Source organism: Silene latifolia, chromosome 11 (genome assembly GCF_048544455.1).
Source record: "Silene latifolia isolate original U9 population chromosome 11, ASM4854445v1, whole genome shotgun sequence".
Lineage (NCBI taxonomy): Eukaryota > Viridiplantae > Streptophyta > Magnoliopsida > Caryophyllales > Caryophyllaceae > Silene > Silene latifolia.
Genome location: NC_133536.1, coordinates 117,832,950 through 117,851,284, shown reverse-complemented (window position 1 = coordinate 117,851,284; position 18,335 = coordinate 117,832,950). Strand labels below are relative to the sequence as shown.

General features: G+C 37.3%; 1 protein-coding gene across 1 annotated transcript; it reads left to right on the top strand.

The window, feature by feature from the left end:
* The first annotated feature begins 3,009 nt into the window (after window positions 1–3,009).
* Window positions 3,010–4,259, top strand: LOC141613857 (uncharacterized). Its single transcript, XM_074432599.1, has 3 exons — window positions 3,010–3,141; window positions 3,241–3,314; window positions 3,431–4,259. The coding sequence occupies exons 1-3, from the start codon at window positions 3,010–3,012 to the stop codon at window positions 4,257–4,259; spliced, it is 1,035 nt and encodes a 344-aa protein (XP_074288700.1).
* The last annotated feature ends 14,076 nt before the right edge of the window (window positions 4,260–18,335 follow it).

The following is an 18,335-nucleotide window of genomic DNA, read 5'->3' as shown; positions in this document are numbered from 1 at the left end:
GCGGTTACTGCGTCCTTTCTCGACGGTCATCTTCTGATAATTCGTAATAGAGGATTTAAAGCATGGTTTTACAAATCGGTTTTAGAAATACTTTCGACATAAACCTTACATTATGATTACAAAAATAAAGAACAATAAATAAAATAGGGATTATACACCCTCAGACTTACATGTTTGACGAAACGAGATGAATTAAGTATACGTTTAGTGATGCTCGACTCGAATGTAGACGAATGTGCCCTCGTAAGAGGAAATTAAACAGATTGATTAAAGTTGATTAATGTGGAGTTGGTCAAATTGGTCGGTCATGCAAAACGTGGCTGGTACTCAGAATGATCCGAGCTTACGTGGTCAAAAGTTCAAGCATGTAGACGCCAAAAAGTAAGAACGTGGCCTATAATGGAAAGGGAGAAGAGAAAGGGCGGACACTCGCGTGAGAAATATGTGAGACCGAAGGTCTCTATTTATACTAATCACGCGGAGGAAATTAGGGTTTTCGGAGAAACTTTGGAAGTGAATCTCGAAAAGATATGAAAAGATACGAAAAATACGGAGAAAAGGACTTGGGAAGAGGCGCAGCAAGCACTGCGTCTCTTGGAAGAGGCGCAGCACCTGCTGTGTCCTTTCCCAAGTGGTTTCCTCCTGCGGAAGAAAGATTCCCGTGTTTTGGTTATGGAATAACGGATTAATCTTGTTTTCCTTAATATTTTGTGTGAATATTACGGGAAATTATTTGCCAAAGATTAAAAGATTGTAAAATATGGAATAGAAATATCCGGAACATTCCAGAACATTCTGACTCGGTTTTAGAAAATGAAGACGGTTTTTTGACCCGGACTCCAAATGTACTCTAATTACTGCCAAAACGACCGTATCGGCAAGTAGATAACAATTAAGAGGTAGACATAAGTGTTTGAGCGATCACTTGACGATAAACTTACGAACTGTCATAAATCGTTCAGCGTACCAAACATGCGGTCGAATCATCACCGGGTGGCTTGCGGGAGGTGCAGAAATGAGGTATCTACACTATGAGTGCTCCCAACTTGCATGAACCATGCTTTATGGTTGATCATTATAGCCGGAAAGGTGAAAAGAAGAATGTGAACTCCCCATTCAAAGGTCAAGTCAAAGATGAAAATCTAACAAGGAGGGCAAGGAAACACCGCCCAATTGGAAGTAAGAAGTGGATGATATTGAAGTACCTCTATTTGGAGAGCAGGGAATTTTTCATAACAAGAATGAGAGTTTGAAAAGCTCACCCATCATGACAAGTATCAATGGAGGCTCATTGGCCATGACAATAAGAAAGAGGACTTGCTCTTTCCAACTCATAATCTTCTCAACATGGGGGAAGAAGCAAAGGTAGTATATGGTCTATGGGATGATGAGTTTGACGGATTGGTTAATCCTTACATTGGAAATGCCATGACCCTAGATCAAAGCATTGTAGCTCCTTGTCACCACAACATTGACTCAGATTCCTACACTAGTGGAAGTAACTATGTACTGAGGTCTACACAAGACTTCTACCATGAAAATGAGCAAGCCTTCGATTACTTCTATAAGGCGTTGAGCAACATCAACAACGCCCTTGCTTCGCCCCCTTGACATCTCTCAAAATGAAAGAAAGTTTGGTGGAGTCCTCCCTAAACCACCATTTGTAAATATCCTAACCTCTTAACTTGCATTTCATTTAATTTGTGCATTCCGTTATTTTTGCATTGCATCTTATATACTTTGTTATAGGTATTTTGTGAAATGAGAGCAAGTGAGGGAGGATTTTTTATTGTGTTTGCAATGTGTAGTATATGATTATCAAGTGTGGGGAAGCAATTGCCTAGGCTAGCCAAGCCTATGGAGTGCAACACAATGATGAAAATATAGGAAATGAAGGATTGAAAATAGCTGAAAAGGGATCCCCACGAGTTTGCCTTAGCTCGTGGGGTTTGGAGCAAAGAAAAGAAGAACGGCACTGCAGTCCGCTTGAGCTGGAACCAGGACGAGCATCCCTATGCTCAGCCCGATCGTCCCCAAGTCGGGACGGGAGTCCCTAGAGAAGAATGAAAAATCCCGAACCACAATTTGCCCGTCCGTATGGTATTGACCGAATCTCTTTCTTACCGAATGGGATTTTTTTGGTCCGTTTTAAAACAAAGGAGAAGCAAATGGAAGTAGTCAATAATGGACACCTAATATTTGATAACAAACATGTCATAGTCAAAGAGTGGAGTCCAGATTCTAAGTTAATTAAACATGATGTGAAATTAATTCCAATTTGGATGAAACTGTATGGTTTGGACAACAAATTTTGGGTTACTGAGTGTCTCAGAAAGATCAGTGGTTTAGTTGGTAAGATGTTGAGATGTGATGAAGCTACCAGTCATAGGACTTTCCTTGGTTATACCAGAATTATGGTAGAGGTCCAAATTGGGCTACTGTTCCCTACTGAAATTGAGTTTATTGATGAATTAGGGAAGATCAGAGGGTCACTGTTGTGTATGATTGGTTGCCTTTGTCATGTGTTAAATGTAAAGGGTTGGGGCATGTTGCTGCTAATTGTAGGAAGGTTAAGGGGGGGCCAAAAGAAGGTGTGGAAACTCAAGGCTAAACCAGCTTCTACTAAAGTGGTAAAACCTCATTCAAAGCATGTCCAATAGCCTGTATCTCCTGTTGTTGCCACTACTGTGGTTCAGCATACAACTTCAGGGATTCAGACTCCTGTGGTTCAGCAAGCAACTCCAGGGGTTCAGACTCTTGTCCCTGCTACTCTTGTGGTTGTTTCTGAAGTTGTAGAGTATTCTGAACTGGGTGTGAAGCCAGCTGAGGGGGGGCCTTCCCTCCCACGAAGGTTTATTAGCAAGATGCTTAAGAATGATAATGGGGAGGCTAGGCTATTTACTCCTAGAGGGCTCACGTTTATGGATGCTTTGACTTTATCAATTCAAAAAGCAAGAACTGAGGGTAGGAAATTGTTAACTCTTGGCATATCTACTGATCATGGGTAGTATGGGGTTCTGGAATGTGAGGGGTCTGAATAATCCAATAAAGCAACAAGAAATAAGGTGGTTTTTACACCAGAATAAAATTGGGTTATTTGGTTTATTAGAGACTAAAATAAAAGGTAGTAATTGGCTTAAGGTAAGGAATAATATTTATGAGGATTGGGCAATCTGCACAAATAATACTACTCATAAAGGGGGAAGAGTTTGGCTGTTATGGGATTCTGATCTGTATCAGGTGGATATCTTGAGTGTTACTGCTCAAGGTATTCACCCCAAAGTTTTTGACAAGTCTAGGAAGATTGTGTTTTGGTACACACTGGTTTATGGGTTTAATAAAAGTCAGAAGAGGGAACCTTTATGGCAAGCTTTGAAGGCTTTTCTTTGTTGATTTCTGGTCCATGGTTGGTGTGTGGAGATTTTAACAGTATCACTGAAACAAAGGATAGAATTGGAGGTGCTGAAGTGTCTTGGGCTGAGATGGCTCCTATGAGAAGTATGGTGCTTGATTGTCAGTTATATGATATGAAGGCTTCAGGTTCTTATTATACCTGGAACAACAAACATGAGGATGCAACTAGGGTGTATAGCAGGATTGATAGGGTCTTGATGAATGATCAATGGTTTGGCAGTTTCCCTGAGGCTATTGCTACATTCTCTCCTGAAGGTTTATATGATCACTGTCCTTGCTTGATCAATACTGATGCAATTTTTGTGAAGAGAAAAACATCTTTCAAATATTACAACATGTGGGCCTTGTTTGATGATTTTGCCTATAATGTGGAAAACAGTTGGTATGAGGAGACTGTGGGTACTCTAATGTTTAGAGTTGTGCATAAATTGAAGAAACTGAAACCAGTGTTACAGCAGTTGAACAAAGATCAGTTCAGTGATATTGAGAATCTTACTCATGTCACTGAGTTAGCTCTCAAACATTTTCAGCAGCAACTTAGCTGTGACCCTTTGAATGACATGGTTTGCCATGCTGAAAGAGAGTGTGCTCAAGAGTTGAGGGTGTTGATTAAAGCAAGGAACAGTTACTTAGCTCAGAAAGCTAAAGAGATCTGGGTAAGAGAAGGTGATGCCAATACCTCATTCTTCCACTCTAGCATAAAGAAAAGAAGAATGAGGAATAGGGTTTATAATGTTAAGGATATGGATGGGAATTTATGTTCTACACCTGAGGAGATCAAAACTGCTTTTGAGAAGTACTATATGAAGTTACTAGGCACCTCTAATCAGTGCAACCTATTTTAAAGAAAGTTGTCAAGACTTGTAAGATTTTGACTATGATACATCAGGACATTCTCCTTAAACCAGTGACTGATGATGAGGTTAAGGCTGCAATGTTCTCTATTCCTGGTGGCAAGGCACCAGGCCCTGATGGATTTAATAGTCAGTTCCTTAAGGCTCTTGGAGTATAGTGGGGAAGGAGGTGTGTATAGCTGTTAGGAATGTTTTCAGGACTGGGAAGGTTCTGAAGGAACTTAATGCTACTGTGCTAACACTTCTTCCTAAGACTGAATTACCTGATAGTGTGTTGCAGTTTAGGCCTATAGCATGCTGTAATACAGTATAAAAATACCTTACTAAAGTGATATGTAATAGGCTTAGCTCTATACTACCTGATATCATTAATCCTTCTCAGGGGGCCTTTATCAAAAATAGAGACATTGTGGGTAATATTCTTATCTGCCAGGATTGAGCTTATAATGAGTTGTGTGTCCACACCTTCCTTCTCATTAGCTCTTAATGGAGAAGTCTTTGGTTTCTTTAAAGGCAAAAGAGGTTTAAGACAGGGGGATCCCCTCTCCCCCTGCTCTTTACTATTTGCCTGGAGTACCTTAGTAGACTGTTGGGGGTTTTTTACAGGTTTAAAGAGTTTAAATATCATCCTCTGTGTTCCAAATTGAAGCTCACCCATTTGTGTTTTGCAGATGACCTACTTATGTTCAGCAGAGGTGATTTGTAATCAGTTACTCTATTGCTGAGGGCTTTTGAGACTTTCTCTATCTCCTCAGGGCTTAAGATCAATAATGGTAAGTCCAATTTTTATACTAATGGGATTAGTGAGGCTATTGTGAGCAGCATTGAAGAGGCCTCTGGTATGAAAAGAGGAGGTATTCCCTTCAGGTATTTAGGGGTAAAAATTGCACCTAAAAGGTTGGGAGTTCTTGACTGTCAGAGCTTGGTGGACAAGGTTACAGGAAGGATAACCAGCTTGGGTGCAAAACATCTCTCTTATACTGGAAGAATTACCTTGATTAAATCTGTGTTAACTACCTTACATAACTATTGGGCACGGATTTTCATTCTCCCTAAAACTGTGCTCAATAAAATTGATGCTATTTGCATAGCTTTTCTATGGCATGGTCAGGAAGCTAAGGAGACCTCTGCACTGGTGTCATGGAAACAGATATGTAAACCCAGGAGAAAAGGTGGGTTGGGTTTAAAGAACTTGCATCAATGGAATGTTGCCTTGCTTGGCAAATATGTTTGGTGGGTTGAGATGAAGACTGATCACTTATGGGTTAAGTGGGTGCACTCCACTTATATAAAGCAATCGACCTGGATTGATTATGAACCTACCCTTAATACAAGCTAGTCATGGCGGAGGATCTGTGCAGTTAAACACCAACTTAAACCTTGGATGTTTGAGGACCAATGGAGACAAACCAATTGTGAATACACTGTTAAGGTGGGTTATAATTGGCTTGTTGATGATGGCATTGATGTCACTTGGTATCCTTGGGTAAAGAACAGGTTTCTTCTGCCTAAACATAATTTTTTTATCTGGTTGGTGGCTCACAATAGACTCCTCACACAGGACAGATTAGTAAGGATACAGATTGCTGTCTGCAACATATGCCTGCTCAGTGATGATGGAGAAGAGAACATTGATCATTTGTTTTTCCAGAGCTGCTATAGTCAGCAGTGTGTGAGATTGATAGAGGATTGGTTGCAGCTTTGTTTACCTCTGCAAGGGGTTATTAATTGGTGGTTGCATCTCAGGGAACGTTCGCTTATGATGAGACAGGTGGTGGCTACATTAATGGCACAGCTAATGTACCTAATTTGGCATGCTAGGAATAGGTGCAGATTAGATTATGTTCTCCCTACCCCTACTGTTCTGTTAAAACAGGTGAAGGAGACATTGATGATTAATTTGAGAGGTAGAAAGCTTGTAATAGGATCAAATGCAACTAGGGAGTGGATGAATAGAGTGTGTCCAAATTGTATCTAAGTTGAGGCATAATGCCTCTTGTTAACTATTGTATGATGGCCTTTTATTAATATATAAACTTACCTTTCCCAAAAAAAACAAAAAAAAAAAACAATTCGCCCGTCCCCAATCCAGGACGCGCATCCCTACCTGATATTTCACTTAAAACACGGGATTCATCTTAAAATCCTCATTTCTATCTTGCCCACTCACAAACACAAACACATTTCCCTCACTACAACACCCAACCAAATCATCAAAAACCCACAATACTCAACCAAATTCATCAACAATCATTTCAAACTTGCTCAAATTCAATTCAAATCACTCCTTTGTCAACATTTAGACCTTCAAACATCAAAATATTCCCAAAATCAGTCAAAAATTTCCAAGGTTAGGACAATTTTGAAAATCCCCAAATTGATTGAGAAATTGATTGAAGTTGGAAGAAAGAAAGAGCATTCAAGCATAGCAAAGGTTTGTTGACATCAATGCAAAGGAGGAATCAACATGGCAAGAACAAAGGGAAAAACTCAAGCATCAAAATCCCAAAATATATCAAAGAGACAAAAAGGTTCTAGCATCCAAGGCATTGGTGGTGGTGGAACAAGCAAGAGAGCAAGCTAGGGAACCTATTGAGGCCATTGAGGAGGTTGCCACTATAACACCGGAGGTCAAGCAACTTAAGGACTCTCCGGAGATAACTTTCCTTTCTATTGAGCATAGAATTGCATTCGAATTCCTTAGCAAAAAGAAAGTCATTGCCACCAAGTTTGTTTGCCAAGATACTTTAGAAAAGTTTGGAGTGCTTGATCAAACTAGAGCATTCTTCGAGTCTGTGGGGTTTTCTACTTTGTTTGAGATGAATGAGTTGACTTAACCCCCCTTACTTTGGTGTTCATTAGCCCTTTAAGGGAGTATAAGGTAGAAACTCGAAGATATGTTGAGTTTCGGCTTGAGAACCAAAGTAGGCGCATGATTAAGGCTCATTTCGGTAAGGTACTTGGACTCCGTGACCATTGGGATTTCTTCAAGAAGCCTATAAATTTTGATGTCAAACCCCTATGGAAGGTAATTGTCGGACGATAATTTACCACATTTAGGAAGTGCAACGCCTTGTATATCCACCATCTGGGTATTCGGTAATGGCATCGGTCCATAGCCAACACCTTAATAGCAAGAGAAGAAGCAAATCACATAACCGAACTTGACCTTGCCTACATAGAGTCTAACATGAATGTCCATGGCAAGTCTAAGAATGATTCCAATATTCTCCAACTGTTCTTGGAGAGGTGGATGGACATCAAATAAGGAAAAGAAAAGACGGTTTTATTGTTAATGGTGGCTTGATAACAAAGTAGGCTAAACACTTTAACCCAAATTTCAATGAAAACAAAGCTTACAAGCCAGTTAACGGTGGTCATCTCCTTGATGTGGGTACACTAATTCACAAATTCCATTGGGTGAGACATGATAATTCCACCCCGGGATATGAATGGATAATCAAGTGAGCCGACTCTATCGTCTTGACATGAAAAAATTGCCGCATTTCCACTCACCGCAACAACTATCTTATCCACGTCTCCAAACATGCCAAGACAATCATCAAGGAACCACAAAATCAAAATGAAGACCCCTCCTCCATAGTTATACCGCCTTACCCCTTTGCCATTGAAGAATTCACAACCAATAACCCAAATGTTGTGGAAGGCAATGATTACTTGACCAAGTTAATGAAGCATATCCATAAGGAGGCTTACAAGGATCGGGTGAATGCCTACTATGCCCAATATCCACCACTCTTTCACCTTGCTAGGCAAGGACTTCTTGACCCTAAGAGTCCTTTGCCGGATTGGGTGGATAGAAAGGTATTCTTTCCTCAAGCCTCCCAAGATGAAGAAAGGGAAATCCGGGTTGCTAGGAGTGAGTAGCATGTTGATGATGAGAATGGGGAAAGTATTAAAGCAAGTAATGAAGATAATGAGCAAAGTTCAAGTGAAGATGATGATGGTGATGCCTCTGGATCCTTGGAGGATAATGATGATGATGATGATATCAATATAAGTGATAGTTGATTGTTGAATAAGCAATAAGGAGGACGACGCAATTAAGGAGTTAATGGCTTCCATAGTATCTCATCCTATACCATTGTGAGTCTCCTACCCCTCCTTTTGCTTTTTTTTTATCTCATGATTACATAACTTGTATAACATGTACTATAGAGCATTTAGAGAGTCGTCTTACTCTTTAGGGCTATGAGCTTTTGAGTCCTAGCAACATCAAAGTGTTTCAATATGTGTCCTCCGACAATAATGCGATCACAACTGTCGATCATGATGATCACATGTTTAAATCTCATTTTAAGAATACATGTGGGATGTAATATTTTACAGTCAACTGGTCCACACATATCGGTAATGATTGGCTGACTAGAGTTTGACATTACTGTCGTGCGACGGTGGTGATCATTTGATCCCCTTAGGTCATACCTATAGGGAAATACTCTTAATTGATTATTTAATTAATTGTATGTCGATACGTGTTAATTAAATTGCTTAAAATTGACGGATGATTTTGTGAGTAAAGTTAACGTGTCTCATTGTAATTCGATTAAATTAGATACGGTCTAAGTAATCGAATTGTTTTATTACTTGGATAAAATTATTGTTTACGAAACAATTTAAATTGAAATTGAATGAATAATTTATTATAAATACAAGACGTTGTGATTTATAATTGATAAACCGTTTTGGTACAAGTAATTACGAATTACTAGTCGATTTTGTATATGACATATTTTATGAGTATGTTGATTTTTAATATGTTAAAAATACATTACAATTTCACATATCAAGTAACATGTCACATATGTCATAATTGACAAATGACAAAAATAAAATGGACCTTCCATTTTATAATAAGTGTGCCGAAATGGGGATGGGTTAGGGTCTTTAAATTGTGTTAATTATTTTTAAGTGGAAAACACAATGATAAAACCTTGCTTGTAGCCTTATATGCCTTTTTTTCTTGGGAACAAGCTCATGCATTGGGCACCCTTCCCCATCACCACCGGTTTTCCAAGAGAAAAGATAGAGTTTTTTTCCTCTATCATTTTATTCACAACTTCAACTCATATTTTCTAGTGTAATAAAATGAATTCTCTCTATAATTTGTGAAAACTTAGAGGAACAAAAATCACACAAATCACTCCTCTCTTGACCAAAATATTCAAGTGAACAAATTTATATTTTTGTGTCAAATTTTAAGTAAAACTTATATTATTACTAGTTCATAATTATATAAGTTGTTAAGGGATTTCCTTGGGTATATGCTTTTGGGAGAGGTTCTAATTTGAACCTTGCTCATCCATTATAAGGAAGCTCAAGAACTAACAAGAAGGAGATCTTGTTGGTGCCCTAATATCCGAAACATATAAGTAAGATTGACGATTTCTTCTCTTATCTTGTTTTAGTTTGCATGCATAAGATCTTCCATTTATTTTATGACTAAATAAATTAATTCATATATGAATATGTAAACTTATGAGTTTAATGAATCAAACAAGTGGTATCAGAGACTTAGGTTGTTTGCATGCAAATCGGTTTATGGTTTTTCCGAATTATAAGATTAACATACAAAACTAATTAATTTGGATTTATGAAGATAAACCTAAAAATAACTTTGCATGTTAAAAGTTTCTGGTCCTAAGTGATTTTTAAGACATTTTGGTTTATTTATGGATTTTATTGTTCATTATATATAATATTGACATTAAAATGTGATTTTTATGTTAAAAATTTCATTTTTGGACGAAAAATAGCTAAACTTCGAATTTTTCAGTGGTTTTTGGATATGTTTTCAAATATATTATCTAATGATGGCATGTAAATTTTCATGTTAAAATAAGTTGTTTTGCTCGAAATATGAATTTTATAAGTTAAAATCGTTTTTAAATGGGTAAATAGGTTAATATGAGTTATATTTCGATTATGGTCATGGAAATTTAGTATATTGTCACATGCAATTTTACAAGATGTGTGTAAAATATTTGGCTATAATGAAGTCTTTTTGCATGATTTATGATTTTTTGATGAAAAATCACATAAATAGTGACTATAATTAGTAATAATGCTAAAACATACTTCATGACTAAAGGAAAAATGTCACATGTTGCATTTTATCATATATTTCAGATCTAAAAGTGAAAAGTTGATGAAAATAATTTTTCTCATATTTTTATGGTCATATTTGTTAAAACCGATAAACCGCAACATTGTTTTTCTCGTTAAATTTTCAAAAAATTTAACCTAAGTTTTGAACATTATGAGTGTCATGCTATTTTTCCAGAATGTTCATGAGTTTAAATTTCAAATTTCGAAATTATTTAAAGTTTTTATAATTTAATTTGAAGTTTATAGCATAATTTTATATTTTTGGGTCCATTTATGAACAATATTAAGAACTCAAGTTTAATTATTGTCAAAATGTTAGTAGAGACTAATTTTTGAGTCCTAATATGGTTAGGGTAATGAACTTGTACATAAATATGAATTTATGTGATTATTGTGATTTTAACAAGTTATAATCTCGCAAATCCATGAAAACCGATAAATATACGATATTGGCTCTTAAAAGGCGATTTAGCATAAAATCTAGCATGTTCATACATATTATAATGCTACATTTTATTTATGATTGTCATATTTTAATTTTATGTAATTTTTGAATTATGTAATTTTACTTAGTATGGCCTTAGTTTTAATTGGTATTACCCGAAATGTATGGGAATATCGATTCGGTTGTAATTATTGTGATATCGTATCACCGTTTTGGAATTTAATTGACTTAATTTTTATTTTATTACAAATGTATAATAGGAAATTATGTAATTCATTTTGTAATTTAATTATTCCGGAGTTCCTTGAAGACGGTGCCATTCGAGAAGGTGATCCATCAAAGAAAGTGTTGCCTTGAAGTACGTGCCAAGATCGAAGTTCAAGGGACCAAAGGAGTTGGTTTCGGAATTTGTAATAGTTTATTAGATTTACTATTTTAGGAAGGCCATACTAGGATTTTATTTTTATGCTTTGCATTTTATTTATATGTTGCATGCATCGCTAAATCGCCATAACTAAACATGCATTTTAAATCGAGTTTATCGACCGTGTCAATTACAATTATCGTAGTTCACCGCTTTAGTTCACTTAAAACGTGATAGATAATAAATTGACATAACCTCTCGCTAAAATAAATAATTGAGACTTAGCCTTACCAAAAAGTAGAAACCATGAAAACCTATTCCGTGAGGGAGTGCGCTCGGCCACACCGGGGTACAAAACTTGTTACGTAGGGGAAGTGGGTGATAAATGTCTATCCACCGAATTCATATTGATAAGGGATGAATCGGCTACACCGTGCCCAAGTTAATGTGAATTTGGATCATGGACACATTTATTCGAAATTTGGGTTGAACTCAATAAAAGTATTCTCGACCATAACCGGATGTGTTTTGGGCTAAAGATAAATATTAATGTAATTTTATCGACCAAGAGTTCTAAAACTAGAATCGATTAAAGAGTTAATCCACCGAGTTATATTGATAAGGGATGTATCAGCTACACCGTGCCCAAGTTAATATGAATTTGGATCTTGGAATCATTTATCATAGTTGGGTAGAGGTCACTATGTAAATGCTTTACTTGTTATTATATTAACAAGTATTATTATAACGATAAATGTTTTTGTTTTCATTATTCCGTTATCGTATTGTTCTATTTGTTTACCTCAAATTATACGATATCATTTCGATTTTATTTCAAATCTCCATTAAAACATCGTATGTAACACCCCGGTTTATAAAAGAAGCCTTCGTCAAGACATTCCCTAATAAACCGGACTGTTACCATCTCGGTTTCCCGAGGTAGTGAATAACAAATTAAACTCCAAGGCAATTTATATAATTGTTTTTAACTTAATTATTACAAAACCTCTTTTACGTCAGATTACAAGAACTAACATAAATAAAAGTGAAAGTCTTCTAGATGATGATCTAGCTACTAAGTCGTCAGATCTAGTGTCTCACGCCCATCCAGCTCCCATTCTATCTCTTAACCTGTCAAGTCTGCTCGCCAATATTTGGGTCATCACAGGTGTTCATGAATACACAGGGTCAACCACGAGGTTGAGTAGGGAAAACAATTAAACAACAAAATATGATATGCATGATCCTCCGTCACCTCCATCTTCATCTCAACTCGTATCTCATATCTCATTTCTCATATCTTATAACCCGGACAACCCAGCCATACCGATCCCCGGTAGACTATATATATCGACCGTAGCCGATCTGCCATTTCTCGTGAGGACACCAGGGCAAGTCCTGCAGAACCCGCCTGGGCCTTAACACAACATCATCATCACCACACCACATCACCACAACATCCTCCATCTCCAATGCATATGAATGCTCAAAAGAAGTTAATGCAACACAATATATATATAAATCACTGAACTGATAAATCATAACATAAATCAAAAACCGCGAATCAAGTCAACACAATTAAACAACAACGATAATAAGTCAAGTGTATTTCCCTACCTCGATCGCTAAATCAAATAGTCGGGTGTCCAAAGAATATTCCACAACAATTCGCCCTCTGAAAGATAATTAAATGATAACAATTACTTAACTATTCCCGTTCCCAAAATAGAGAGTTATTAAAGATAGAATTTCCTAAAAATGGAAACTTTCCCGATATAGTAACTTTCCTATTTAACCCGTCTCTAATTAATTAATTATTATTAATTATTATTTTATTTTAAATAACTCGAAACTAAAACCAAAATGATAATTAAAGGATTAACGAATTATACGATTAAGAAAACCCAAATCAAACAATTGAACAACTCAACAACCCGACTCAAAACCCGTCTTTAATTATTTAATTAACTCGGGAATTAAATTAATTAATTAAGAATACGACCAAATAACGAATTATAATGATTAAGCTATGAAAAACCCGTTTCAAAACTAAAAACAACCCGTCATCAACCACCATCCCTTCACACGCACTCCCACACTCCCACGCGCCACCTATCCACCGTGTCAGCCACCAGTCCAAACACCCACTCTGACCCAGCCACCAACGACCACCCCCATTGGGGTCGACTGTCGCCGGCGAGACAAACCAGGGCCGTCTTTTGGCCTGGTTCAGCACCGTGCCTCACCAAACACCCCTAATTCTCAACCTACAACCACCGCAACCAACAACTACCCCCTGCCAAACAACCACCATCCTACTCGCCGCCAAGCAGTGCACCCAGGAGCCATGGCGCCGCCGGTTCGACCTCCCCCGAGTCCACGGTGGCGCCACCCCAAACCTACCCATTCTAACTCGTCTGAAAACCACAGCTTAAACCCGTTTTTACTCCCCTGACGCTGCTGCCTTTCACAGCCACTACTACCACCTAAAACCACCCTAACCACCACCACTACACTCGTCACATACCACCCATTACCATTACCTCGACACCAACCACCAGGAACACCTCCCCTAGTCACGAAACAACAACCAACCCACGACAGAAATGCGAAAACAGAGGAAAGGGGGTTGACTCATACCTTTTTCTGCCGCCACTACCGCCACCAGGGCCACCCACAGTTGTCGACCAACGGCCTAAGGCCTTTCTTGCTGCGCCGTCAACACCCAGCACTCTCTCTCTCTCTCTCTATGCGTGAAAGTTGATGTGGAAGCTGATGAAGGAGGGAGGCGTGAGGGAGGCGGGTTGAGGGAGGGATTTGGGTAGTGTTTAGGTTAATTAGGTTTAGGGTTTAGGGTTAATTGGGCTGAACATGCTATTGGGCCACTTAAATGGGTTAGCTCACATTTCGAATTCCATATAAACCCGTCTCAATTAACTTACGATAGCTTAACGTAATTATCGACTCACCATTAACTCGACTTAATTAGTAATATAAATGTATAATAACTAATATATAATAATATCCGTTTAATTGATTATATAAAATACGGGGTATTACAGTCTTCCCCCCTTAAAATGAACTTCGTCCCGAAGTTCGCTCCCATACTCAAACCTCGGAAGGGTATTGTATATCGTACTTACGGACGTCACGCATTTCTAACACGGTTAACACACACTTTTGACACATCAATTAAACATAACAAATACGAAATGTTACATTCTGCCCTCCTAAAAATAAACTTCGTCCCGAAGTTTAGCTCGTTTTTATTTAACCCACTAACTACAACTACTAACTACCTGAGAACACAAATGTATAACAACTAAATATTCATCTGAGAACACCGTCATCTTCCATCTAAATTCCGATCTCAAACTCAAGTAACTCAATACCCAAGGTCTCACTGGACCGTAAACGTAACTTGGCACAAAGGCCCCACAACTCATAACTCAATACCAGTAGTTTAACTATACTCTCCTTTTACACCTCAACCAACTAACAGAAGTATGAATAAAACATATAGAACTCATTTGCATAGGTACCTCACAACGAAATATCCACTTGATCAAAACTACGATCTACAAACAAGTGCAAATTAAACATTAAGATTTTACAATCCTACCCAACTAAAAACATGGTTACGTCCTCGTAACCTTCATTATTATAACTAAAGTTCTCAAACTACTGCTAACAACTGAAAGAGGATAAAATATTCACAACTCACGCTTAAGTTAAATAATCCTTACCAAAGACAATCAATATACAAGCTCTGTAATACCCTGTATTTTATATAATCGATTAAACGGATATTATTATATATTAGTTATTATACATTTTATATTGGTTGCATCGTAATATCGTGAATGTTATTAAGTCGGGTTTATATCGTATTTGTTGAGTCGGGTTACATCACATTTTGTCTTTTGGGTCAAGAATCGTATCACCCATTTACATTGTAATACTCCGTATTTTAGTTGGAGTACTCGGTCGAGTACTTGGTTGGTACTCGGTCGAGTGTGTGTTACTCGGCCGAGTGCACTTGACCGAGTAAACCGGTTTAGCGAGTTGACGGTTTCTTTTATGTTTTGGGCCAAGGTTTTTATTTTTAACAGTTGAGTCATTTCTAATTTCTTTTTTATCATTCATAAAACCATTTCTAAACCTAGAGAGAGGGAGAGGAAGAACAATTGTCGAGCCTTTCATTTGATTGAAGATTTCTCATCGATTTCAACCTAATTCGATTTCCCTATTTGTAAGTCAATTTCATTCCATTATTTATACTGTATTAAAGTCGTCGTCTTCGAAACGTTTGAAAAGAGAGTCCTATTTATTTGATGTCTAGTTTATGCATATAAACTCTTGTAGTCAAATTCTTTATGGTTTGTCCTAGGTAATTTATTTATGAACACGTCGCTGAAAAGTCCGCGAATCTGATTTGGTTGTGGAAAATGATTTGAAACCCTAATTTTTATGTTGATTCAGTTATGAGGCTTCTTCATACATCATCTTTGTATAGTCTAGATGATAATAGGATTTGGAATTTCTGGAAAATAATGTTTTAAGCTCGTTTTATGAATCAATACTTTTTATGCGACGGTTTCTGTCAGTTTTTGGAAATCAGTCTGAAAACCCTTGATAAATTTGGAATTTGAGAAAAACAAGTTATATATAATTTGTAGCTAAGACTCATGGGGTTCCAATTCAATTGGCCTTGCATCAATTCGAATTTTCTGGAATTAGTTATTCATTTTATACCGAGTCTGCCATGTGCAGGAAAATCAGGAAAAGTCGTGTTTGTTCTTTAAGTTGATATTCCTATTAAATTACGATGAGTCTAGGTTATGTGAATGATTAATTGACTGAATAGGTGGTAATTATACATAATTATGTTATGTAGGTGATGGATATGTGAAGGATCATAATTGATTGCTTGTGCGTGCTTGGATTGCAACAAGGTAGGGAAATACACTTGACTTATCAGTGTTGTTGTTAAATTGGGTTGACCTGTTGTGTTTCGTATGACCAAGCTGTGAACGTTGACTTGTTTCGTGGTTGTTGATTTATGTTATGATTCATATACTGGAATGTGGTTGACTGAATTGATCGTGTTGAGTATGTTATCACAACATTTGGTAGCTGGCATAATTTCATTCATTGATATACATATTGTGTTGCATTGATTACTGTTGAGCATTTCATATGCATTGGAGTTGGAGGATGGTGTGGTAGTGACGATGTTGTGATACGATGTGATGTTGTGATAAGGCCCAGGCGGGTTCTGCAGGACCTGCCCTGGATAACCTCAGCTGCGAGCTGGTATATCGACGACGATCGATTGATAGTCTGCCGGGGATCAGTATGGCTGGGCGTTACGGGTTATGAGATATGAGTTGAGATGGAGATGGAGGTGATGGAGGAGCATGCATATCATATTTTGTTGTTTCATTGTATTCCCTACTCAACCTCGTGGTTGACCCTGTGTATTCGTGAACACCTGTGACGATCCAAATATTGGGGAGCAGACTTGACAGGTTTAAGAGATAGGACGGGAGCTTGATGGGCGTGAGACACTGGATCAGAAGACTTAGTAGCTAGATCATCATTTAGAAGACTTTCACTTTTATTTATGTTAGTTCTTTGTAATTTTATGTAAAAGAGGTTTTGTAATAATTAAGTTAAATTAATTATATAATTTGCCTTGAAGTTTAATTTGTTATTCACTACCTCGGGAAACCGAGATGGTAACAGTCCGGTTTATTAGGGAATGTCTTGCTAAAGGCTCCTTCATAAATCGGGGTGTTACAAAGTGGTATCAGAGCGAACGATCCTCAGGCCTATACCAATGAACCCAATGAACGTAGGATGTGTCTAAATAAAATGAACCCCTGGGAATAAACTGTTAGGAGCTCACAGTGCGGTTAAGAAGGCGCCCTTAATGCGTGCTCTTTTGCCCTCTCAGTTTTGAACCAGGTAACCCGAGATAAATTGAGTGAATAGGGTAGTTAGAAGGAAAACCTTGGATATAATCGAGTTGATGTATACCTTGAGACCCATATATTCTAATCATTCTGCAGGACAACGTTACGGTAAGTATTTTGTATGAATGATGACGTGATCATATGATGTTGTGGAGATGAGAAATAAATTTTCGTGTTCAGGTTGATAATCAATGAAGTGTTGGATTGCGATAATCGTGAGCGTGAAAATAATTGCGAATTGATGATATTTATCTGGATGGATGTTGAATGATGTGTTGATAGTACTATTATGTCTAGTGATATGCGGTTATGTGATCCCGAAGCCATGCTAGTATAGTATTGTGATAGTAATCAGAAACACTATTGAATTGCATGTTTCTAGTCATAGCAATCGTGATTTAGATGTAAGGAGTAGATCGAGATGCGAAGGAATTCTAGGGGATAGATGTTTACGTAAGTACAAAGTGTGAGATTTAAGTTGGGATGGGTTAGTATACATAGTATGTTCAAAAGAGCTTGTAACATAGTAAAGAATGACCTAGTGCTGAAACTCGTTTTGTTTGATTTTACTCTTTAATTGACCTTACTGCCATTTCTTTTCTGTTTATTGCCTATGGATGAAAATTTTATGAGAGATAGCCTCGTGAGTTAGTGTTCATTTGGCGTTCGTTTCATGCTTATAGGATATACGGATTAGGAGTAATAAATATTTTAGTGGGCTGTGGTCAGGAAGTTCCTGTGCAGTGATGTTTTCACCAACGATTTTGTAAAAATCCTCATTTAAATGGTATTAATAATTTTTGCATAATTCCAACTCCATCTATCAGAAGATTCGCATATGTTTTCAAATTGATAAGCCACGAAAATTCTTGATGTATCTATATTAAAAGGTGAGCTTTGCAAACTGACCCAAGTTTCGGACCAATTGTTGTTACATGCTGTTTGGACCAACGGAGTTTTAAAATGCTTTAAAAATTGAATTCTTGAGCTTTGGACCTCATTCTTTTTCTCACGTATTATTAACTCTCTGTATGTTATAAAAAGTAATATAACTCAAGTTTTCGTTGAACGGTTATTTATTCGTGATTTTTGGAAGTTACAACGTGAATCATAACTTTTAGAATGTGAATTCTATGTTGAGTTTTCATACA